General features: G+C 41.9%; 1 protein-coding gene across 1 annotated transcript in view; it reads right to left on the bottom strand.

Annotated features, from left to right (window-relative positions):
• Nucleotides 1–1,353: 1,353 nt before the first annotated feature.
• LOC147897084 (spermidine synthase 2-like) overlaps nt 1,354–25,163 on the bottom strand; it is a 77,531-nt gene continuing 53,721 nt past the window's right edge. Inside the window, exons 3-11 of the mRNA XM_087381265.1 lie at nt 24,899–25,021; nt 15,962–16,066; nt 7,698–7,770; nt 7,508–7,579; nt 3,560–3,755; nt 2,393–2,549; nt 2,017–2,114; nt 1,830–1,866; nt 1,354–1,615 (exon numbers count right to left, since the gene is read on the bottom strand). Coding sequence (XP_087237391.1) covers nt 2,040–2,114; nt 2,393–2,549; nt 3,560–3,755; nt 7,508–7,579; nt 7,698–7,770; nt 15,962–16,066; nt 24,899–25,021 — 801 coding nt within the window. The 3' untranslated portion in view covers nt 1,354–1,615; nt 1,830–1,866; nt 2,017–2,039. The remainder of the gene's footprint in view (nt 1,616–1,829; nt 1,867–2,016; nt 2,115–2,392; nt 2,550–3,559; nt 3,756–7,507; nt 7,580–7,697; nt 7,771–15,961; nt 16,067–24,898; nt 25,022–25,163) is intronic.

Below are 25,163 nucleotides of genomic sequence, written 5' to 3' on the forward strand. Positions count from 1 at the left end.
GCAGTTGCAGCTATGTTCCTCCAAGACTAAAGGCAGCAGACAGCTTTGCAACAATCACTGGTGGGGCTTGAGATCCTTAAGCAATTCAGTATATTTGGTACAGGGTCATGCGACATCCTTATTTCAATGTCTAGAGGGCATAGCCATCCTCCTCACAAATCAAGTGATATGTTCCTCCCGAGACAATACCAGCAACATGATCTACAGTTGTAGACATGTTCTCTCCATCACCTCTAAGCATGCAGTTGCAGCTATGGTCCTCCAAGACTAGAGGCTATGCGACAATCATTGATGAGACTTGACATCCTCATTTATGTGGTATACGGTCATACAATGTTCTCACTTCACTGTCTCCTCAATCTACCATCCTCCTTACAAATAAAGTAATATGTTCCTTCCGAGGCACTACCAGCAACATCATCTAGAATCAACTCTTATTCTACTCATCTTCTCAAGTAGCTTACATTTGCATCCTTAATTGTGGGAAGTCACTCTATTTTTTTATGAATCCAGCCGCACTTAGATGTATAGTACAACAACAGGACTCGTGTAGCCATTTCAATGAAGGCATGACCCATATCACCTAATTCCTTGGCAACACCAAGGATGCACCTTGTGACTAACCTCATCTACTCTGGCATCCATCCAAAATATGATGTACTACATGACAATAGGAGTCTGAAATTCCACAAATAAAGAACTCAAAAGTATGATCAGACTAGCTTGAATTTCGCATGAGATGTAAACGACATAAAAGATCCTGCATGCATGCATTATTTCATACAAGGCAGCCCAAATTACAGCCACTTAATCCACGAGATAAGTACAATACGAAAGCAAGGAGGACAATCACGCAAGCATTAGACATAAAAGAAGTTAAGGTAGTGGCTCTCAGAATGTGCAGCAACTCAAGAAATGGAAATAAATATATTTCTCCCAAACATATACGCAATTTTGGCAACCTGGCTTGCCTCCCCACCTGTGACCCCCATATGAGGAGTGCATCAGGGGGGTGGACCATAGATTGATAGGAGTAGGCATGGGGCTAGACATGGGCTGCCATGTGGGAAGCAAAGAGAGAGAGGAGATGGACAAGGGGGAATGCGCCCTGCTTGCATGCATGCACAGAGTTCTGAGTATACGCCACATGTTTGCCATGCTTTGATTTAATAAGTAATGGGGCTTTCCTAAACACGGGATGCATCAACGATTTGAGAAATCAACTAAGAGATTAAAAGAATAGAACAGGCAAGCCCAAAGCGAGACTCAAGTCTTCAATCAAAAAAAGCTAAGCCAAAAAAGCTTATGATATCATCCCATATTTGTTAATCCTCATCTTCTACGCTCCTTCTACGCTCCCTTCAAACAATTCAAACTGGCTGTACAAATTATTTTTTCAGGAAAAGCATGCATACTGCCTCAAAAGGCATTTACTAAACCTTGTAGCAGAAATTATGACAAAGATGTAATTCTTCACATATTGCTGTGATTCCCCCAGCAGGTCAAATAGCTTACTTTTCCAAACATGCTCACAAACATTTTACACGTGCTTTGAGGCTACCTCTCCTCGCATTGGCAAGTCCTTTTGCACCACAGGAATGCATGCTCTGCACTTCTGAAAAGAAGGCACAAGTAAACGTCATTGCAAGATTGTACTGCAAATGCTACAACTTTTAGCACCACCAGACCACTTCTACTGCACAATCAAAATTTGTATACAGTTTCAAAATTTAATGCAAAGGAATGCAATGTGCACATGCAGCTACATCCAAAAGTGATCCCTCGTATATGTTCTTGCAAGGAAAGCACTATTCAAATAAGTTGCACACCTGAAAAATGGATGAATATATGATTCTTCAGTGGGAACTGTAACAAGAAAATGTGAATTAGAAAAGCTGACAATGACGAACATACTATTTCATATAATGTGATTTTCAGGTACCTTAGTGCAGAAAAATGCAGTATGGAAACATCTTGCATATACGATACAACCAGTACAAAACTTGTGTGCCATGCCTGTGCATTGCAATCAAAAGCATCTACTTGGTTGGAACAAACAGTGGATCCAAAGCTTTGCGAACAAACTGTGGGAGACAGAAGGCCGCCGTGTGCATCTGCAGGAAACATCCAAGCATTAATCAGCCATGAAGTGTTGCAGAAGCAAGATTACAGCTCCAATTTGGTTATCGACTACATACATACATACATATGTATATATGTACACACACATGCACACACATACATACAAAGAACAGACAGGAGAAGAGAGAGAGAGAGAGAGAGAGAGAGAGAGAGATTTCAGTTCTGCTTCCACACTGAAACACAATTTGAAAGGGTGAAAATCTTAGATCCTGAGGAACAATGAATTCAATTTAAAAATATGTAAAAAAACCTCAGAATTATAGAATTTCAGTGGTTGAGACTTTTTCCCAGCTTCTGTGCCATCGGATGCACTTGATGCAGGTTCCTGATTCTCAATTGGATTGACAGGTTTCTGGAAATCGACCTCTGGTCCTTCCTTGGAGCACAGCATAAACCCTATCACTCCACTGAGTAACAAAGACATTGTCAGATGACAAATTCTTTCAAGAATCCATTTGGACAGAAACTCACACTCACGCAACACCCAGGTGTGCATGTGTGTGTGTGTGTGTGGTGATCCAGTTTCACCAACAAAAAAAAGGTGTGTGGTGATCCAGTCTTTTCTACCTTTATCTTTTTCCGTCGTTCCTTGCAGCAATCGCTCTTCGATTGTTTGCAAACTCACTGCATAGATCAGGAAGTATATTTGTCCTACATGGACATTTTCGCTTGATGTACTATTTCTGCTTGCCAGTTTTTTCTGGCTAGCTATCTTGTAATATAAAGCACTCAAAGATTTCACTAAAAAAGTGTGTTTGTGTGTGTGGGGGGGGGGGGGAGGGGGCGGGCACACGCATGTACGCCAGTCCCAGGAGGGGGGGTTATTAACGTCTATGAAATCATGTGTAATATATCATGATCATGAAACTCCATGTAGTGGAGCTAGAGCTGTCTAACACACCCCTATACAGAAGATGTTATCTAACAGGAAAAATGCTGGAACTGCTGGAAGTAGGCTCTGGAGTAGATAGTACAGTCATGAGGCCTGTGAGTCTACATCAGGCAGGTGTGTCCTACTCCAATCTGTCATGAGAGATCTGAGCAGCAGGAGAGCCTGGCTAGGGTCCCAACAGAAAACCTGGTATCTCTCAAACATACCTAAAATTTTCCTCTGCTCCATGTGGCATACCAGGGTTGATGTGAGACTGCATAACCCTGCGATGCTGTGAGTACAGTGCCTCAGATGTTAACCTTTAATAGGTAAAGATGTATATGTGTCACATCTGTACAGGTCAGCGTTTCAGGCGTGTTAGGATTGAAATGTGCGAGCTTCTTAAAAATTAGATTTTTTGAAGTTGGAAAAAAGGGGGAAGGACAAAGAAATATTCAAATGACATTTAGAAAAGGATGAGGGGGCTGAGCAAAGCGGATGTTAGAGTGTAGAGGGCAGAGGATGGCGAAAGATCTCTATTTGTACCTTGGATACGTGGGGACGCTGGTCCATGCATACTTGACAGATCCTTTGAATGTTTGCCGGCAAGCTGAAATGATGTCCTGGATAATGTGCATATGCAACCACAAACTTTCAGCCTGCGTGCATACAACCCCTCCTGGGCGCAAGGCCCTTGCCAGTGATTCAAAAAAGGGCTTCTCAAAAAGTTGCTGGGCAGGACCTGCATGGAAATATGCGGTTCAATACTTTGAACAAAGCCATATTTTGTAGGAATGCCCAAATGGTTACAAGCAGCACCAGTGATTTCCCGACATTGAAGGATCCACCTTTTTAGCTCACTTTTGCCCTTCCCCCCAGATATACAATAGGTGTAGCATGCCTACACATTTTACATGGACATTATGACTATATTCCTTAGGTTTCATCTGATGTTTATTTATTTATCGTGCACATACTGATCACACATGTGAGTGTTTTGTGTGAATTCTTTCTTACAAGACTCTGGCAACTCATCTTCTAGAAATCTAATGCGTCCAATTTTGGTCTCCTGTTATTACTAGAATCAAATTCGTTCCAATTTTCCCATGGCACGTGAAGACAGGCCAATTTCATCAGTTTTTTTAACACCTTGCACCTATTTTAAGACCAGATATTGGACCCAAGCAGATTGCAATTGTCAGAAACAGATTGCGATTAGATGAAGAGCCCTTTCCAGTGGTTTGGATATATTTTGGCATATTTCAACTGTTTCGACCCGAGACAGTTTTTCTGCTCTATGATTGACAATTTCATGCTAGAACATCTCTTGGTCACTATTGCGTTGATGGTTTTGGACTTAGGCATCATCTGGCATCTTTTTTATTGATGATTCCATTGCTGAGTTTTTCGGATCAGTTTCTGTTAAGAAATTGGAAATTTTCCACCAGTGTCCAATTGAAGGATTAAGTTTCTTACACATCTAGCGTAAGCAGGATGAAGGAAGCATGTCGCTTTCAGCCTGTTCCATCAGCTGAGTTTTCGGCACTTGACAGAGATTCCACAGTCCTCTCCACACGTTGGCTACACAGATTCCTTTTATAATCATTGTCCTACTTGTTGAAGCATTACGATTCTCTCTTACTTTTAGTTCTTTGTGCAGAAATATCCTAGGTGCTTTCTCAACTATTTAAGTTTAAGACTACGTGTGAATCAATGTATTATGGTTTAATATTTCACTGAATGGTTATGAATTTCTTGTTTTAATTAAATAAGTTCTGAAGAACATGCTTGCGAACAGGGACTTAAAATAGCCATGCCCTCCACAGACTCGTTCTTTTAGCTACCATTAGAAAACCCAACTTTTTTAAGGGTCGCCCAGGTTGGCTCAAAATCTATGGGAGCACCTTCTTTCATCACTTGACCTTTTAAGAAGAAACATTGAGGTAGCACACACATTCTTTTATTTCGCAAGAACGGCATGATTGTGAAGAATATTCTTAACTACATCACACAGACTATATCAACATGATAAGTAGCGCAAATGCTAAAAATTTTCACAAGGTCTGCAAGGCAACAAACTCTCCCTCCCCTCTACAATAGACTATATAGTACTTCTTTTCAAAGGATTCTAGATAATTTTGCCAGCCCCACCAATCAAGAATTTTCTTCATACATCAATCAACAATCACAAGCAATGAGTATAAGAAGTATCGCCTTCTAGCAGAAAAAGACACACCCTCCACATGCACAGTATTTTAGCTACCATTGGAAAACCCAATTTTTTTTAAACGAAAGGTCATCCAGGTTGACTCAACATCCATAAGAAGCACCTTCTTTCATCACTTCACCTTTTAGAAGAAATAATAAGACAGCACGCATATTTTAAAAGTACATCTAACAAGGTACCTGAACAAATTAGATTCACAAGGCCTATATCAACATGAACACACTGGCAAGTTCTATTCAATTTCATAAGGTCTACGAGGCAACAAACTCTTCCTCCCCTCTACCACAGATTGTATCATACTTATTCTCAATGGATTCCATTCCCTCAAGTGGTTAGCATTCTAAACAGCAACTAAGCTGATTTCACATCCAAGTTTCAACTGCCTGTGATGACGACAAGAAGTATTGCATTTGCGTCCCTCCCAAACAAGCGTTTCTAGCCAAAAAGTATCATTGATGGCTATCAAGCTGCACTAAACCAGCACACAAACCCCCTTCACAAAATAAATGTGGTTACTAAATAGCACATCAACTAAAAGTTGTTCTCGTAGATTGAAGGCTTGTAACAGTAGTTATGTGTCTAAAGGATTGCAATAGTCATACTAAAGGGAGCGTTTCCCATCACTTCAAAATAATTTAAGATGCAATGATAAAAAATAACAAGCATTGAAAAAGATTGAAGGGCATATGTGATAGAGTGAATTGCTGAGTTGGTAGGCCAGCAATCAAGAGGAGAGAACGATGATTGGAAGAAAGGTAAAACAAAATTGGCATCTCCTGCGCTTGGAAAGGCGTTTTACCTCACTTAAGTGATTGTAGGAAATCTCGACTCATTTGCAGAATTAAGAATCCCCATATAAGATCATTGACACGTCTCAAAACATACCCTTTAAGAGGACTTAGAAAATGCAACACCATAAGCATATACAAAGATAGAAAACTTGTGCTGAGCTGAGTTATAGAGAAGGGAGCAAACAAAGAAAACTTCCTATGATAGCTTTGAAAAGTACCCTAATAGCAACCAAGTATCTACTACATCTCACACTGTGAAAAAGGAGCTCACATCTCTTTTGGAAAGATAAAATGAGAATACATGAATATCATGAATCAAGAGTATGCAACTATGGATATCAAAGTATGAAAATGAAAACAGCAAAGAAGATAAGTCTTGAAAAAACTATATCAACTCAAATCGAGACTGCTATTCAACAAGGTGCATTTAGTAGAATACAATTAAACATTCTCAAGTAGTTTGTTTAGCAAGTTCTCGCCTCTTAAGTTCAGTACCACAAGCTGACCCAAATAAAGACACTAGATAGTAGAAGAAGACTGCATGTTTTCCTATATTTCTTCTATCCATATAAAGTGTACATGTGTGAGCTGGGGGCGCACAGATTGGAGAGGGAAGTAAAGACAGGAAAGAAGGGCACCAGAGATGCACCTAATGGAGGGAGTCCAGTCCAATCTTCTGGGGTGGACTTTCTGCAACTATTCTTTTCTAGTTTCTGCTACAATTTTTATCTGGAGAATGCACACCCGTTGCCCTTATGTGTATTCCTCTCCATTCCACACATTTAAATGATTCCAGTAGTTACGATGGTCCCTCATGGGAAAATAAAAGAGACATGAAACATAACACAAAAGCCAACATAACAATCCACGTAAAGAAAAGGGAGGTTATGCTTCACCAGCAAAGACATTTCATGCTCTCTCTCTCTCTCTCTCTCTCTCTCTCTATGTACTAGTTGTTACCAAACTATGCTTCTCTAGATATAGTGCAAAAACCCAACTCGATTCAACATTGATTCTAGCTATCATTACATTCAGAACCAAATTCCATCATTCCATGTTATATATTTCATCCCATCACAAAAGTGAGAACAGCTCAAGTCTTCCTGGAATCAGTCTTGGCCTTGCATTTATGCTTTGTTGAGCGTGAGGCAGCTGCCAAAGGAAAACCTTTAGAAACCAAGTATTAACAGTGATCTAAGGTTTCATCGAATCAGAAAGAAGAGTTGAGTTCCAATATTTGCTCAGAGATAAAGGACTCTGAACGTTTAATACATTTTTCTATCACTTGACTACAATGAACAGAAGAGCAAGAAGGGAGAATTTTGACTTCAATATATTTGCCCAGAGACAAGAAACTACAGTCTGCAAGATAATCAATGAGGGCACCTGAAGACAGTGGGCAGATGGTAACAGAGGTAGAAAAAGAGATTCAAGTGCAGTAATGCATATAGGAAATATAAAAGGTACAAAATTCACCTATGGGATCAGAAGAGTCCACAATTACAGCATCATAAAAGCCTTCAGGCACATCTTTAAGGAATGCAGCTCCTGGAATAATTGCAGAGCCAGGTACGCACATGTGTGAATATCTATCAAACGACTCAGAATAAGAATCAAGAAGAGAGCTTGTGCGATGATCAGCCATTGATATTGGGTGAAGACATACCATCACCGATGAAGAGCTTGACTCTAGGATCTTCATACCCAACCGCAATGTCAGGGAAAAAATCCTTGGCAACCTTTTCAAATCACCACAGGATAGAAAACATGAACACAGAGAACAAATTTAAGGATGATATCCAATATGCATTTCAAGAACTATTATTCTGATTTCATAACAAAGAAACTGACATAAGATCTCCTCTCTGCTGAAAATCACTACGTCATGACGCCAGTCATGCATCTATCAGATATCTGTACCCCAATACAGCTTCTCAGCGCCTGAATTTATGAGTAATAATTGTGACTTCACTTCCACCAAAAGGAATACTGGCTATAAAATAAACGGGCTCTGGAGCCAACTTACACATAAAACACAGACAGCCCAAATCAAGATCAAGGAAAAGAAAAGAGGATTAGAAAAGAAGCAACAAGTTGACAATGTACATGATTGAACCAAATATTAAAAAAGCTTAAATTTAAGATGTTGAAGAAGCACATTATTCTTTCTCCGGTACACAAAGTTCATACGGTCAGTCTTTCTAGCATCATTTGGAGTAGACTATTTTGTACTTTTGCAGTCCAAATCAGAGAATCAAAACAGTATTCTTAGGCACTCCAAACCATCCACTCTTTCCAGTTCTAAACTGCTATGGTCAAGTCGTAGCAAGTCAAATGCAACCTGCCTGTAGCAGTTTAGAACTGTGTATTTTGTTGGTGCAATATAAGTCACAGCATGTGGATTCTTTTGGATTGTTTGTGCATTCACCTTTGAAGATTGTGGTCTTTTGTAGAATCAATTCTTTTTGGAGATAGACCTCTGGAAAAATAGAGTACTTTTAAAAAGAAGGCAATAACCTTAATATTTTGATTTTTTAAAGAACCAACGCAATGTTCTCTATTCATCCGCAATAGAGTTCACCTCTATGTTGATATCGACAACTCTTGAATTATCATATTGACGTTGTTAAACATATTACTATTCATTAAATAAATTTACAGCATTAAATATATTAGTAATTTACTAATTAATTATGAAATTGATTGGTGAGTAATTAAAAATGACAGATTGGGGACCTAGGGAGCTGGATGCTCTCTCGACGGCTCCTTGCTCCAGATTCAATTATACACTGATGATGTGGTGCTTTTATCTTCCTTCGTTGAGCGGCTTCAGAGACACCTAGATGCACTACTGGCTTTTTGCGAGTCCCATGACTTGAAGGTCAACCTAGGTAAAACCAAGGTCATGATCTTCAACACCTCCCAAGCAGCTATGCACAGAGAGGAGTTTACTTTTGACAGATCACTGGTTGAGATTATCTCATCATACAGGGTACACATACCTGGGGGTTTTATTATCTAGCCCTATCTTTATGATAAGACCGGCGATGCAGGCCCGCTTGAATAGAGGATACACCTCTCTTGCCTAACTGGAGAGACAGTGCTTCCCACGGACCAAGGTTCTCCTCTTCGACTCCTTGGTCCATACAGGCATGTATGGCAGCCCTTGCTAGGGAGCAGGCCTCTCAGATACAGAGTGGACTCGCGTGGAGCAATTACAAGATCTCTGGCTATTACATATGATCCGCAATAATCCATCGGTTCCCCATTAGATCATTCAACCTGAGTTCGGGGCATCTTCATTGCAGTTAGATGTGGCATTCCAGACTATCACTTACCTATGCCATGTGCGAGACTATGGCTCCTGTACTGCAAGGCGATGCAAACTACCTTAGTTGGCACTGTCCTCTTCCATGGCATTAGTAGCAGAGGGTGATCAGAGATGCCGGTATGCACACACATGCAGATAGTTCGAGAGACTGGGATTCCACATAGATAGGCTGCCACCCTTCCAGTATAGCACTGACACCTCATTTGTCCTGTTTCGGGGCAACGAGTTCAACCCAATCATCCAAGAGGATCTTTTACAGCTACACACATTCAGGACTTGGTTGGCACCGAGAGAGCTCCCTGTGAAGTTCAACTGCTTGCGCATCTTCGAGGAGAGTTTCATTGACCAGCCACGGTACACTCATATCCACCTACCACACTCGCTTAGGATTGCAATTTGGGCAGTTCCATGTTTCATCACACCAACTCTGTATCGAGAGTGGATGAGCTGAGGGAGAATCATGTACCTGCACACTATGTGACCGACATGAGATCGAGTCAGAGGAGCACTTCGCCTTCCGTTGCCCAGTCTACTACGAGATCTGCGGATGATACCACTGCCTCTTTAGAGACGACTATGGGCCCCTTTCCAAACTTCTCTCATACCCACTTTTTCAGTCTCTAGATCTTCGTTATCTATGTTTGCCATTATGTGTCAATTCTAACTGCTTATCTGCTCCTACGGACCTTTCATTGGTTGGCTTCTTGCATTTTTTATTATCTGTGTGAATGTCTCTAAAGCTAGAGTTGACTTGTCAAGACACTGGCTTTTGTCTTTTTAAAGTATTTCCTTACATACATCATAGATTTCATGGGTTGGACAGCGGCCTCTTAGACTAATTGTGTGGTAATGCATATCAGAAATTACGTAGGTGAACTATGCTTAGGTTACCTTGTGCAATGCCCAACAACCTTCAAGCTACTCAGGCTGCATGCATAGTTATTGACTTGGGAATTGCATGTTGGCTCTTTTAGTTGACCACATGTGAGGGGATATATAATCTCTTTTGGTTCCAGATCTAAGAGGGTTAGTAAGTTGACCCTTACCTCACTTGATTAGATAACTCAAGTAATTTGAGATAAAATTACTGAAATTTACTTACTCAAAAACGATTTTGACAAATAAAATGCAAGGCAATTGAGATGAAATGCTCTTGTAATGTACATTGGAGACCCCTTAGAATCTTTGAGATAATTAAAACAGTCACAAAAATAGTATCTACCAGCAACTCTAGTAGAACTGACATAGAACTCCCCCTTTCAAAGTTTGCAAGCTTTTTCACCCCCAAAATCTCCTTAGCTTAAACAACTGGGCTCAGAGGTCTACACATGAGAGATCATGGTGAAGCAATAACCTAATGCAAAGCGCTTATGCATAACAGAGTGTTGGAAGAGAGGTGAGAGAGGTGAGAGAGCTATAGAGGAAGATGGGATGAGGAACCATGGAGGAGACTAACTCAAACAAGGATAAGTTGAAGCATAGGGGATTACCGTAGTTATCAGCCTTACAATGATCAAGGCTCCTTAGCCTTACAATGAGCAAGGCTCCTTGTGCTCCACACTAATAACACAAGGTACTATGTTATAGGCTCCAAGTATCCATCACCCAATCCAAATCCTATCCATGATCCACATCCACCAATCATGTTTGATGTAGACTTAGACCACTCTAATCACCTTGATGTACAAATCTCAACACTTCTCCTCTATACAAAATGGGTAGACTATTGCACAATCAGCAGATGATATAGAGGAGAAAAAGCCTTATCCGTTACTGGCTTATTACAAGGTTTTGGAGAATCAAGGAGACATGGTAAACAAAGATCTAGAGAAGTGTATCTGGCAGAGAAGAGGAGGTAAAATTCCCTTCGTCCTTTTGGTGGTACACTCTCTACTAAAGTTGCCTTGCTTGTCACATTTCCCACATTTCTTACGCATAGGGTGCTTCTTGAAGCATTTCACTTCAGTATGCCTTTCTTTTTACAATGAGAGCATTTAAAAGAGGCCATATTATTGCTTCATTAGAGATTGTTGCACCCAATGTGCCATGCAAGTAGTTTTGTTGAAATCTAGAGATGCCCAAGTGAATTTGCTCCGCTTCTCCTCATCAAGAAGAGAAGAGATTCCCGTTGGATTCCGCACATTCTTCAAGGTTGTGACCAAACATAGTATGATTTGTTGGTCAGGGCCTTGAGAAGCACTGCAATTGCATCCTCCTTATCAATTGGAGCTTTTACTGATGCTAATTGGGCCATAAGCCCGCTCATGCATGAAATCAAAGTGCCAAGATCACCTTGAGTAAACTCAAGGCTAAAGAGCTCAATTTTTAAAGTTTAGAATTATTTCCTTTAGTACCATCTAGTTTTTCCAATTCATCCTATTTCAATTTAGCAATTGCAATCTATGATGGATGGGACGCTTATCAATGGTAAGCATGATGATTACTTGCGCTCTCTAATCATCCTCAACCTCATCAGCCTTTGTCAGATTTGGAGTCCTTTTGCACAAACCTTCAAACATGAGCAAGTATTTGACTTTTGTTTGTCAAGAATGGAATCCATCTCCTTTAAATTTCTCAAATTTTGAGATTTCCTAGGGTTGATTATAAATGAAAGAGCTTTGTGAAGGACCTCCTTGTGCGGTGAAAAAGAAATGAAAAACGCAGTCAAAGGCAGAAAGAAACTCCTTTTATAGTGGTCAGCAAGACCTTTGGAAGCTTAGTCAAAGATAAGTTTGACGAGTCAACTAAACCATGGAAAGAGAATGTATTGCCATGTGTCCGAAAATTAAAAGTTTATGAAGCCTTATCGAAATGACTTTGAAACAAGGTGAATGATATTTAATCATTCATAAGGCCTGCCCAAGATAAAAAAGAATACACTGAAGATGGTATGTAGGAAGACTCCAAGAGAGAGAGAGAGAGAGGGGGGGGGGGAGAGAGAGAGAGTAGAGAAAAAGGTGGGGGAAAGAAATAAAAAGTGGAGAAATAGGTGGAGGATTCCAAGGGAAAGAAATAGAAAGTGGGGAGGTGGACTAATCATAAAATTTAGACTTTCATAAAAAGAAATCTCTGAATAAATTTAGACTTTATAAGAAGAAATCTCTGAATTTTGGCTTTCATGGAACACACACCAGTCAGGCCAAAAAGAGAAATCAGAGGATCCACATCACACCACACCACACCTTAGAGGGGTTTGGAAGCTCTCTACTGGCTTGAGAACTACAACGCATACACATCATCAGAGAATAATGCCGATACTCCTGTAGATGAAGCATGCACTTCTGAAAGCGGTGCCACGATTCAGCAATTAGAGTATCTTGCTGTGAGTAGAAAGCTCTCCAGCATCAAATCACTGGTAAACATTGTGCTTAGGGCTAGAAGCCAGATATTCGGCGCTGCACAACATGTGCAAGAGTTTCCTTAACTGCAGCAACAGAGAGATACTCTGGTAAAACGAAGTCAAGTACAACGTTAGAGCATGTACAGCCCAGGTCAGAGGCCCTTCTGAGAAGCAGACGCCTTTCGGTAGCCAAAACAACAGATATATAGCCTAGGTGTTGAATTGCGCAGTCTGAAGCGCATACAATTGTAAAAGACGAAAGAGATAAAGCCTGTTAACATTTTGGAGCATCCTCCAAGAATCTTGCGTCGCTCAACGCAATGGGAGTACCTGAACCTTTGTTGTACAAAGAGACCACTATGATTCTACAAGTTTAGGAATTAAATTGTCTTGACAGCTTGATACATCATCAAATAATGGACTGGAATGTGACTCAACGTTGGATTAAAACATTTGTTGCAGCCGAAACATTCCCAAGCAACAAGACAAGTATTCCAGCCAACCGAGTCTGCTTTTTGGCCTGCCCTATGAGGCTTTAGTAAAGGCTTCGCCTCTTGGGAAAGGGAAAAATAGCAATACAGAATTTTTTATTGGGGTTGTACTACTCGCTCTATGCTCTCTTGGGTGTACCTTAATGCTGCCCAGGTCATCTTTCTGATCTTGACGTGATCTTTACGCCCGTGTCACACTCCATGTATCAGCTCTTCGACGATGCAGAAGATGCTTGCCATTTGAACGCCATCGCGGAAGCACTGCCCATGCTTGAGAGACTAGGTGTGAAAGTAAGGCTTTTATTCGGATTGAGGATACTGTGAATGTGCTCAATGGATTGCACGAGCTCCTTTTCTGTGGCTTTGCTTCAAAAGCTTGTTTTTGAAATCTGATCAGCAGAGGCTACTATCACAAAGGAAAGCGCAAAGATTTTGTGTCAGAGCTGTCCAGACCTAGAGGCCTTAGAGAATGATGCCGAAGCATTCAGTTTGAGGAAGCTCACCCTTCACTTGCTGCCTGTATATCAATTCACTACTTGCTTTGCTACAGTCATTTTCATCCCTCACTCATCTCAGCATTGCTTATGGAAAAAGAGTCATGTTTTGAGGACTTGAGGACTTGGGATAAGAGGAGATGATGGAGTTGGCTGCTGGTTTGCTTGGTTTGGGAGTCCAGTAAAACCTTCCTACAAGGCAGATGAGGGCTCTGGGCACTTTTGTAGGGCTGCAAACATTTCATCAGCATTTCTTTAACAACCGCAGACTTGAGATTCAGTAGCTCATATCCAGCTTATAATAAGAAGTTACAGGAGCTCCAACTCCTACGTTGCCACATGAACTCAAAATTCCTGGAGTGGATAGCCAAGTCATGTCCTTATCGGCGTCAGACTGCAGATGTGTTTTTGGTGCATGGTGGGAAAAGGCAATGACTGCAAAAGTGCGATGATGTGGGAAGTTGAGGAAGTTGGTCACATAAGGGATCAGGCTTCACTTTGCAGGATATTTGAGGATGTGGAAACAATGTATGTTTTTACGAGCTGGAGGAGCTGCACATAGAGACGCCAAAGCAATTTGTTGTAGATGATGGGGGTTCCTTGCAGGGATTCCAATTGATCCTCTGCTATTAATAGCTTGTTCACAATCTAGCACAAAGTTGCCTGGCTGCTTGCAGTTCCCCATTCCTCTTTGCCAGTGCCTTCATCTCTTCTTCCATTGACAGCATTTGTCCTGTCAGCATTTTGATTTCTTTCAGCATCCCGAATCTCTTGTTACAACCATCAACCACATTGAAACACAAAATACGTTCCATTTCAACCAGGCAGGCCCATTGAATGTAATTCACCTTGTTTAAGAATACTTGGCGAAGCTTGGTGACAAGATGAAGGGCAGCAAGCTGAAGGAAAGCTAAACAAGGAGAGCTACGAAATGGCAAGAGGAATTGGAGTGGGAGAGAATCCTAGAGCTCTTATTTCATGTTGGAAGAGAAGTGAGAGAGAAGAGAGAACTAGAGAAAGAAAGAAAGAAAGAAAGAAAGCTTATTAAAGTCTACGGAAGACCGATGGGTCTATGAGAATGATAGAAGACCTGATACAATAAGCAAAAAGGATGGAGCTACTAAATGAGCATCCTAACCCATGCCAGAGAACTGTGTAGGACATAGTCAATGTATCATCATCAATATCACCATAGTCATAGTCCTCACTACCATCATCATCAATATCACCATAGTCATAGTCCTCACTACCATCATCATCATCCTAGCAGATATAGCCTAACCCAATACAATACAGCACACACGGGGCATGAGACGTCAAAGTAGACTCGGTGACGGGCTAGGCTATGCAATCAAGAAGCTCGTGATAGATCGCTGTCTGCTGTCTGTAAGTGTATTCTATCGCGTAACCCCCTGGTGACGGCTCTACGTCTGACAAGCGCCACAGTGACCCCTGTCGGTCGTGCCCTGGGTGTGAACATGGATGATATGTCAGCTTGCCTCATCTTGGTCTCGAGGTCTCTGTCTCACCTGCTATCCGTGATCAGGGGGGCAGTATGCTCTGGCTCGAAGAACTCGGTGATCACACTCTAAGATGTGTCTGATAAAGACCCCCGTCCCTGTCTCTGTGATCTGATGAGAAGCTCTCTCATACAATACATGCAAAATCAGTGTCATTCAGAACATTAGGAACATATGTACGGAAAGAGTATTTCATAAATGTGTTCTGATCGGAACACCCACCATGTCTAGAACTTGTGTTGGAAAAGGAGGGGGGGAGGAGACAAGCTAGAACACAGGTTCTAGGAGAGGGCATCTTGGAAAGAGCATGTACAAGTGAAGGAGAGGACATCCACAAGAGGGAGCCACATAGAGGAGCAAGCTGCCTGGGAGAGGAGAGCTGAGCAGTAAGTCAGGCTGCTGAGGAGGATAAACAAGAGAGCTTAAAGGGCATTTGCATCGGAAGTGTCATGGAAGAAAATGCATCAAATGGCATGGCACAATTCTTAGGTTTTTTAATTAGAACCTGGTATACAGCTTTGTCGGGTCAGTACGTTCCGTACATGTCAGTATGCAACTAAGCAGTGCCACAAATAAGCTGGCTATTAGAGTAAAACCATAATAATTTCCCGTCAGTGGACGGATTCTTTCAAAACCATCTTTGCATGCATATTAAATGTGCTTATTAAGACAGACATCAGTAAAAGTAGAGCATTTCAAATGGTCTTATCAGATCAAGATGAGGAAAAACAAATGTGGCCATCGGGTCACTCACATCCACCACCATCTTATCAATTTCGCATAAATCAATCTGTTCTACTGATTTGTGTCGAGAGACCTCTCTCAGAACACCACCATCTCCTCCACCCACCACAAGAACCTGCAGCAAATAAAGGTGAAGAGATGAGTCCTTTAAGCCAAGAAAGAAAATATTATTGACTGTTAAACAAGCGCTGCAGCCAAAATAGACCTATCATAGACACATGCAGCAACCATCAGAGAGCATAAACCAGTGAGTACTCTCGACCTTGCATCAAGCCTTAGCCTTGTGTACACAAAAATAAAAGCAACTTGTTTTCATCCATTTGGAATAAAGGCTTGAGAAACCCACCCATACCCAAAAGTATACCTTGAAAATCTAGAGAGGCGGTTGCCACTTGGGCAATGCCTCACAGCAAAGAAAAGATGGCTAAAAGGGCTGCCACATGGGCAGCACATGGGCTGCCATGTGGGCAGCAGCACAACCTGGAAGGGGCGCAGCAAGTGTGCGTGTACGGGCTGGAACAGGCCCCTAAAAGAGGCACACAGGTGGTGGGACAGAGGGCCAGCACATGGCGCATTAATGGCGAGGGGAACCAGCAGGATTGTCGGCCACAAGGAGGTGCTTATATAGGCAGACAAAGGGGGCGCTGGGACCCTGCCTTGAAAGGAGGACTAAAGCCCTAGAAGGTTGGGCCAAAGGCCCTACAATATTTATGGCAGACCAGGTCGGCTAGTCTGGTCGGCTAGATTAGGTCTGCCTGGTCGTTTTTTGCCAGCCCCTTGGGGGCCTATAAAAGGAGGGCCTCCAGGCCCTCATTCATTGTCATCTGGAGCAGCCAGTCCACCAGCAGCAGGAGCAGCAGCAGGGCTATCTTTGGGCCTATAGTCAGGAGGAGAGAGAAGTACCTTGTCCTGCAGACCTAGCTTACAGGAGGCTGCCCACCTAGGCTGTACCCAAGCAGTAAGGTGGAGAAGATCACTCTGGACAGAAAGTCTACAAACGCTTGAGGTGGAGCACGTGGGCTCAAGTCTAGAGATATCCGACAGATAGTAAAAGTACCTTGTGGTAAGATCAGAGGACCACACCATTGGTGGGACTCTGGATCTATCTCTTCTATATTGTGTCCATAGCTTTGGATAGAAATATATTATTTTGGTAGCTTCTATATCTGGCTGGTTCATTGTCTATTGACGTGTCTGCACATCTATGTAATGCACAGTAAGTTAAGAAGTTTATAATTCCTCACCCCACACACACTGTGTGAGCTCCTGGGCTATTCTATCAGTCTTCCACTGTGCATACCCTCTGTTGGTCGATTTCTAAGAATTCCCAAGCCCTTTGGCCCTCCATAACATCCATGATTGCTGTCTTTTCTATCTGCAACAGATCCTCCTCCATTCATCCCTGTTCCAGATCTTGGAAAGCCTCCAACCGGTCCATACTAAGGTTTCCCTGTGCATTCTTGTCCTCTCCACCATGTGGCAGCCCCATGCCTACTATTAATCTACGGTCCACCGCCCCCCCGCCCCCCGGTGATGTGCTCATATGCGAAGACTCACAGGTGGGGAGGTGACCAACCCTATTCCAACATCTCTGTGGAGCCTACGTCATGCGGGAATGCTCATTCCTTCTCGGAGAGAGCCTGCCATCAAAAGAGGGCCAACTCTTGGGTGATTGTATTGCTCTCCCTTTACATCTTGAGGGAATCATTCCAATGCCCAGATTTGTACAGTAGGCTCCAAAATCACAACACTCCCTTGCACTTGGATGCCAGCCTCCTTGTTGAGGAAAAGGAATGAGACAACAGCGAGCTTGTTTTGACAATCTCCCACAATCAGAGAGGGACGGCATACAAAAACATGTGTGAGAAGTAAACACAACGACTAGACATCTCAAACTGATGTAGTTAAAGACTAGTGTCTCTAGACCCCATGATGACGTAGCAGTGCCATTGGGTAGGCCAAAAGAATTTCATGGCCTAATGTAATGATAAGCTGCCCTGGTAAGCATAATTGATATATATATTTTGATGAATTCAGGGACATACCCAAACTCATCCTCTAAAAACATAACACATGGTGCAGTTTCAATCTCGTGATAGTCACTCACAATATTGAAAATCATAACTCCATCACAGCTACTATGACATCCCCACCGATGTCATTAGTGCCCAACCGTGGGTGTAGACCATAGCATAAACATATGCTCTCACATACAAATCCACACACACACATACTCGAGCAATCCAAAGGTAAAGGGAAGACTTAACCGTGACAAGCACTAACAGAGAAGGCTAATCAAAAAAGTAGTTCATTCAAGCTACAAAGACTATACGATTTCATCTTAGTCTCTCCCAAATGCTTGGACAATTTAGCTCTTAGGCCAACGCACCACTTAAGATGGAAAGAATTTATTGCAATACCAGCAAGCCGCAGCATGGACAAAAACTTCACAAGGTGAAATTAGCATGTCCACCAATATAGTGGGAACATTTATCTAGATGGATCCAAGAACATGCACAAACTCATCCTGTAAAAACACAATAAATAGTGTCGTCTCAACACTCTCCCTAATGCTCAATTTGATGTATGCATTGTGCAGCCCAACCATGTCCTTGTGCACTATTTAAACTTCCTACCACCTAGTGGCATTGTAAAAATACCAGCTATATGCTGATTATTGGCACAAAATATGAGAAACACCTATTGTGATGCACGTTTCTCTTTGATGAAAATGAAACTACACCTCAATGTGCTTAGTCCTTGCATGAAACATAGGATTTTTGGCTTTTGTTATCACAATACACAGTACAATCAATCTATGGCATCCAATTTCTCTCAATAGAAGCCTCAACCATGTGGCTTCACATACTGCCATGCCAGCAAAATGTACTCTGCCTCAGTGGCTAACCGATTTGCCCTACCGCGGTTTAAAGGGCACATGTTCGACAAGTTACAAGGCTTGTTGCATTTAAAGCAAAGTCTTTCAAACCCCAACATCAGCCTGCACTGGAGAATCAGGGTGAGGCTTCTTTGAAATTCTTCACTAGCATAACTAATGAGGAAAAGATAGAGAATATACATACTAAACGCTGAGACTTTAGCCATATCTCCCTAAACTCTTGAAAAACAAAATCCAAAAGGCTTGCCACCCTTGTTCAGGATTTGCAACTTGCAGAAATTCTCAAATTCATTCAGCTCTAGAAGGAACTCTTCTATGAAAGCATAACAAATTAATCTCAAGTCATTGGTGGTGCGAAGGGCTCTTATTTAAGATCCTACCACCATGAAAAGAATTTCCCTCAGAGATATATCTCATATGGTAGCCCGAATATGTCAACATAGTTGCTTTATGGTAAAACGTGCATCCCACATACTAAGTCAAGAGCAAACATAATCCAATGTATGCTCCTTCTTCTCCTCCCCCGAATACCGTTAGGTGTAAGAGCTTGTTTGGTTTATTTTCTATTCTCTGTAATTTCAGAATCTATGACCAATCCTAGTCCGATTGCAAATTTCCGAGATGCGGGGAAGCTTGATGGGTCAAACTATCCCATCTAGAAGAGCTCAAGGTCTAGAGCCACCTTGTGGCTATTAAACTCTGGAAGATAGCAGTGGGAGCACATCTAAAGCCCGTGGACATCATGCTTTAAGACAGGTAACTGTGGCTGTAGATCCAGACGATGTTGAAGCGTGGGAGGACAAATACGCCCAAGCCCTTGCAATGATCATAGAGGCGACAACGGATTCTATCATTCCAACATTAAAAATGATGATACGTCTACCACGTGTGGACGGTTCTTAAATACTTGTACGAAATGAATTAACATGTCTAGAATTCTATCCCTCTAGAATCAGTTGTTCAACATGCACATGCAGTAAGCAAATCAAGTACATGACCATCTTACGAAGGTGAAGGTGGTGAATCCTGAAGGATCAACTAGCGGTAGTCAGCCACAAAGTGGACTCAAGCCAGCTAGCATTGCTAGTCCTTGTGATGCTTCCAACGAATTTCAAGAGCTTTGTTACTACCGGTGATGGCAGAAGTAAGGACCAGACCTCGACATTCGAAGAACTTGGACCCTTGGTGCTGCTACACGAAGTAGCTCGGGAGAGACTGTGTACGAGAACAACAACGACAAAGCATTTCTAGTAAAAGACAAGGGCAACACTAGCAAGGGTAAGCCCAAAGAAGAATCAAAGGGGACAGGTCGAAAGATGTAGACAAGAAGAAGAAAAAGAACTGTTTCTACTGCAAGAAACCAAGCCAATTCGCAAAAGATTGCAAGAAAGAGAAGGCAGATCAGAAGAGGAAGAGGAGGGCAAGCCAAGGAAGAAACAAAGTCCGAATCGGTCAGTGTGACAAAGAGTGAGTTGTTTATGGTCATTGAGCATTGCTCTGCCCATCCCGTGATTAAAAGCACAAAATGTTGGTATGCTGACAATGGGGCATCACGACACATGTTGAGCAAGAAAAGGTTGGTTCAAAGCCATGGAGCAAGCACATCCAAACACAAAGGTGGCTGTGGGGAGACAACCGGACATGCTCGGTAAAGGGTATAGGAAGTATTCCATTCATCACAGACTCAGGAACAGAGAAGCACTCTCCAACATATTGTTGATCTTTATTTTTGTAAAAATTTACTTTCTATGAGTTAGATGACAAGAAAGAGAATTAAGGTAGAGTTCGCCGATCAAGAAGTTTTGGTCAGATCAAAGAATAGCAAGAGATAGTGGCTTGAGGAGTAGAGGAAGACAGATTGCACCAGGTTAATGCATTGGTGGTTCATGGTGGAAAAGATAGCTCCCGATTGTGGCATGAGAGATTTGGTCACATCAATTATAGGACCTTGTCAGAGATACAAAAGGGGAGGATGGTGGATGGACTGCCACCGATAGCAGGCACAAGAGTTTGCGAGGCTTGCTTGGAGGGCATGTTATGTCGGAAACCATTCCAAAAGGAGGCCAAAACTCTGCTACAGTTGGTACACTCCTACATATGCGTAGGTTATTGCTACCTTCTGACTTTCATTCAGCAAGATCTGGGTTTTCTCCCTAGCTAAGAATTCTCTTGCTTTTTATAAGGTCAAGGAGATGCAAGCCAAAGTAGGGAAGGAGACAAGGAAAGTTGTAATCCGCCACACCCAATGCCCCAAGACAAGATACTTGGTCAAGGGGTTATATTGATTATGTCCGATATTGAGAAGCCATCTAAAGATAGTGAAGATAAAGGAGGATAGTGAAGGTTGTTTAGATTGTGTTGACAACAAGGCTGTCTACACCAAGAAGGATACTTTCTTGTGATAGAGAGGGTATGCTAGCCCTTAAAGTGGTCAAGCATAGAAGAAATTAAGGAAACACTCATTGGTTCATCCTGGTATTACAGTGCTGTCAACATCAAGTAGAGAGATACCATTGGTGAACTTCTTCATGACATGATATTGTCCCTCCCATCAACCAATAAAACTTTTTCTAACTGCTTATCTAAGCGGCTATCAAATCTCATGACCAAATCCCTTTTGTAGTACCTCACTTCTTATCACTTTTGTAGTACCTCACTTCTGGAGTATTTTGGTATCAAACTTAGCCTTTCATCATTGTGAGAGTATTCCAAGTTCTATAAATTGTGCAATCAGCATTCATCCAAGGCTTCTAACATTGAACAGAGGCATCTTTTTGTTCCATTGTCCATGCAATAGCAGTGCTGCAAAGACTATATATTTCCAATTCAATCCCAATATACTAATTGGAATGGTGTAATGCCAATAGATATATTGTGTGTGGCTTTGTAATCCCATAAAACTTCTTCCAAGAACTTATCCCAAAGCCTTTTCTTGGTGTCTACAAGCTTCCCAAAAGTGAAGTAAACAAAAGAGTGGATCTCAAGGTGAGCTTGATCCTGTAAACAGCTAGGAAGGCTTCCAAAGTGGAAGTCTATCTAAAGCAACCACAGAGATTTCATTATATCAGTTTCATGGATTTATGTTGCGGATTGTGTTGCATGTGGAGCAGTTATCTATTCCCAACTTTTCAAGGGGGTGACTGGATGAACCTATCGATGTGCTTGGGCACCTTCAAGGCTCTAGCAGGCACATGACATGGATTGGCAATTCCACTATCACTTAATGCTGTGATTGTACCGATACTCAGCAAGTTGGTCCCAATTGTTTGAGGATGATATGAAGCAAGACCTGAAATGCAGCAGTTTGTACCTGATGATGGTCACGCTTTCAACATGTTCCATGCAGCAGAAGATAGACTGCCACATGGGCAGCAAACGGAACAAATAGAGCTGGCGGATCTGCGATGGAGAGGGTGGAATCAAAACATTCAATGACATGGACTGCTATAAAATACCAGCAGGTGTGGCATATGTAGGCCAAGGCTGGGGCAAAGGTATAGCCCAGTAAAGGAAGGACGGCCAGAAGGGGTTGGCCAACGAACTAACCTAGTAAGAGGTTCCAGTTGGGGGATCAATGCACAAAACTCTAGCAGATATTCATGGCTAGTCATTGTGAGATCGGGCTCAAATAAATTGCCTAGGCCCAAAGCAACATGCATGACCAGGTTGTGAATCATTTGCAAACAACATTGCAAAGATTAAAAGGCATATAGCAACTTGGAAACAAATGTTGTGCGACATTAGTATAAACTTAAAGACAAGCCATCAAAAAGCTTCAATCATATTTTTGTCATGCCTAGCCTAGACTACAAATGAATGAAAAAGACAAGTGGAACTTTGAGCCTCATGAAAACCAGCCACAATCATTTAAACTATCAGCTCCATGCATGGAGACCTCACCATCAGCCCATGGGTAAAGGAGATGGGGAGAGATGGCACTTGTCATTGTTGCATACCAAAAATTCAAAGACGAGCGATCAAGCACTACTTATACAATGGCCCAAGACACGAGATGGACAATCAGGACTATCTCACGACTGCAGCTCAGAGGCAGTGTAGGCTTTCAAGTTTAAGGCAAAGAAATCTCCCAAATCTACTCGATGGGTGCCAGGAGGTGACTCGGGTCATTTCAATCCCCATCATAGTTACCATGGAACGGGAGCGTTTCGGGAACGTCGGATGCTGGAACGGGAACATATCAAGAAGGGGGAACGGGGATGCCACGTCATATGACATCATCAAATCGCATGGAAATATACCAAAATATGAAAAGAAAACCACGTTTAGCAGCTCTAAACTTTCCATTTCAGCTTTAGGAATGACAGATTTAGGTCCGAAATGCTATAGGAACATCAGATTTAGGATCTGGAATGTCAAATTTAGGTCTAGGTTAGGTCTAGAATGTCAGATTTAGGTCTGGAACCCCAAATTTAGGTCCAAAACACGTTCTGGAATGCCATGCCCTGGTAACTCCCTGTTTGAGAATGTTCCGGGGGGACATTCCAGACATTCCCGTGTCAGCCCTTTGTCCAGAATGGCGTTCCAGACATACTTGGTTCTCGCTAATGACAAACATCTCTATCTGAATCTTCCAGCTGTAGTTGACCTCTTTAATTTCTTTAGCAACTTCACCGTAGGCCTCTCGCAAGACTGCCAGAGTACTTTGGGTTTTAGAAAGGATCTTTGACTGCCTCATTAAATTTTCAAGAGCCACGATATGTAGCTTCATAGTTGTATTGTAATTAAACTGTAGGGCATTGTTGAGATATCTTCCATCTATGCCCCTAACTCAGTGAGGGACAAATAAACTATTATGGGATGCATGTCCTTTTAAAGACATAGCAATTGTCATGGGAGATTTTAATATGGTTGAATGCAAGACTCATAGATGGCAGGGTCTTGCGGAGTATTCTAAGAGGGAGTGAATGCCTCAAGGGAACATATAAATTAGAGATTCTTGTAGAATCTTCATATCTTTGCATCTCAACAATTTCAGGGTGTAAGTGTTATCCTACTAGACATTTACTAGGGTGGCTGTAGGTTGAGTCTGAAGCTCCCCCATCTATAGGCTGCATTTTGCAAGCCAAATATGCCAAGCTGTGATATTGGCCATCCTTTTGTGATTTTCCATGATCTCGGAGCAGTGCATGCATTTATAAGGCCTGAGCTACAGGTATATTCACATTTACAAGGTCCTATCTACATTCATTGTGTAGTCCACACTCTGGTTGTTCATGCCTCATACCATAGGCACTACGTTTCAGCCCTAAGACAGAGGCTGCAAACAGCCAGACTATTTGTCCCTCTCCCCCTGAGTCTGAGGCCCTACTCTTGCTCCCCCTCCACCCTTCCTCCTCCGCCGGCCCCCTCCCTTGTCACCCGGTCCTCCCCCCTCAACCACCCTCACCCAGTCCTTCCCTTTTGTCAACATTCGTGTTTATAGCTGATCATTGTATGGATTTTTTATAGCATAATATAAGTGGTCCCCCTTTCCAAAGGGGAGGGGGGCTCAACAAAATCATGCAAAGCAAGGAGAGCTAACTTTAGCATCCATAATAGTTTCATTGATAGCCGACAATGGTAAAATCAAAATATGCTATGCTATGACACACACAGCAGACTCAATGAGCATACATTACTACAGAGATGCAAATGCAAATAAGCAAATAACCAATAAAGACCTTGCTGACGTCTTTTTGTTAATGCTACTATACTACATGCATAACCTGTGAAAAAGCATCGAGAAAAGTACTATTACACAATAAAATGTTACATCAACATCAATGAACAGAGAATAATTTGTCAGGAAAAAGCCACTCACTAAACCTCGATGAGACCTCCAAGCACCAATAATTGTTGGGCTGATTTTTAGCATGTTGCCACAACATTTATGATCAAATGAATTTCTTGCCTAGAACCACTAGTTTTCGACAATACATGAAAATATTGCATCTGTGAAAGGCTACACATAGAGATACTACAGTAACTTACGAAAAATGAATGGAAAAAACAAAAACACCAACACGGTGCAATTTTAAGGACACAAACCTTTTTAGGATTAGGGATTGAGCATAGTGGAAGATGAGTGATCATTTCTTGGTAAGCACATTCATCACGTTCAGTTAATTGAATTACTCCATCCAAGACTAGCACTTTTCCATAGGTTGCAGACTGTCATCACAAATCAAAATCACAGTTGTTACTTCAATGTTGCAGATCAATGCAAACAATTTTGTAACAAGCCACATTAACAATGTGGCTGCTATGCCAATAACTGAATTGATATTGTGCGTTGTAGTCGCACCACAAACAT

Source organism: Dipteris shenzhenensis, chromosome 11, assembly GCF_047967505.1.
Source record: "Dipteris shenzhenensis isolate YYH24624 ecotype China chromosome 11, Dip_SZ_1.0, whole genome shotgun sequence".
NCBI lineage: Eukaryota > Viridiplantae > Streptophyta > Polypodiopsida > Gleicheniales > Dipteridaceae > Dipteris > Dipteris shenzhenensis.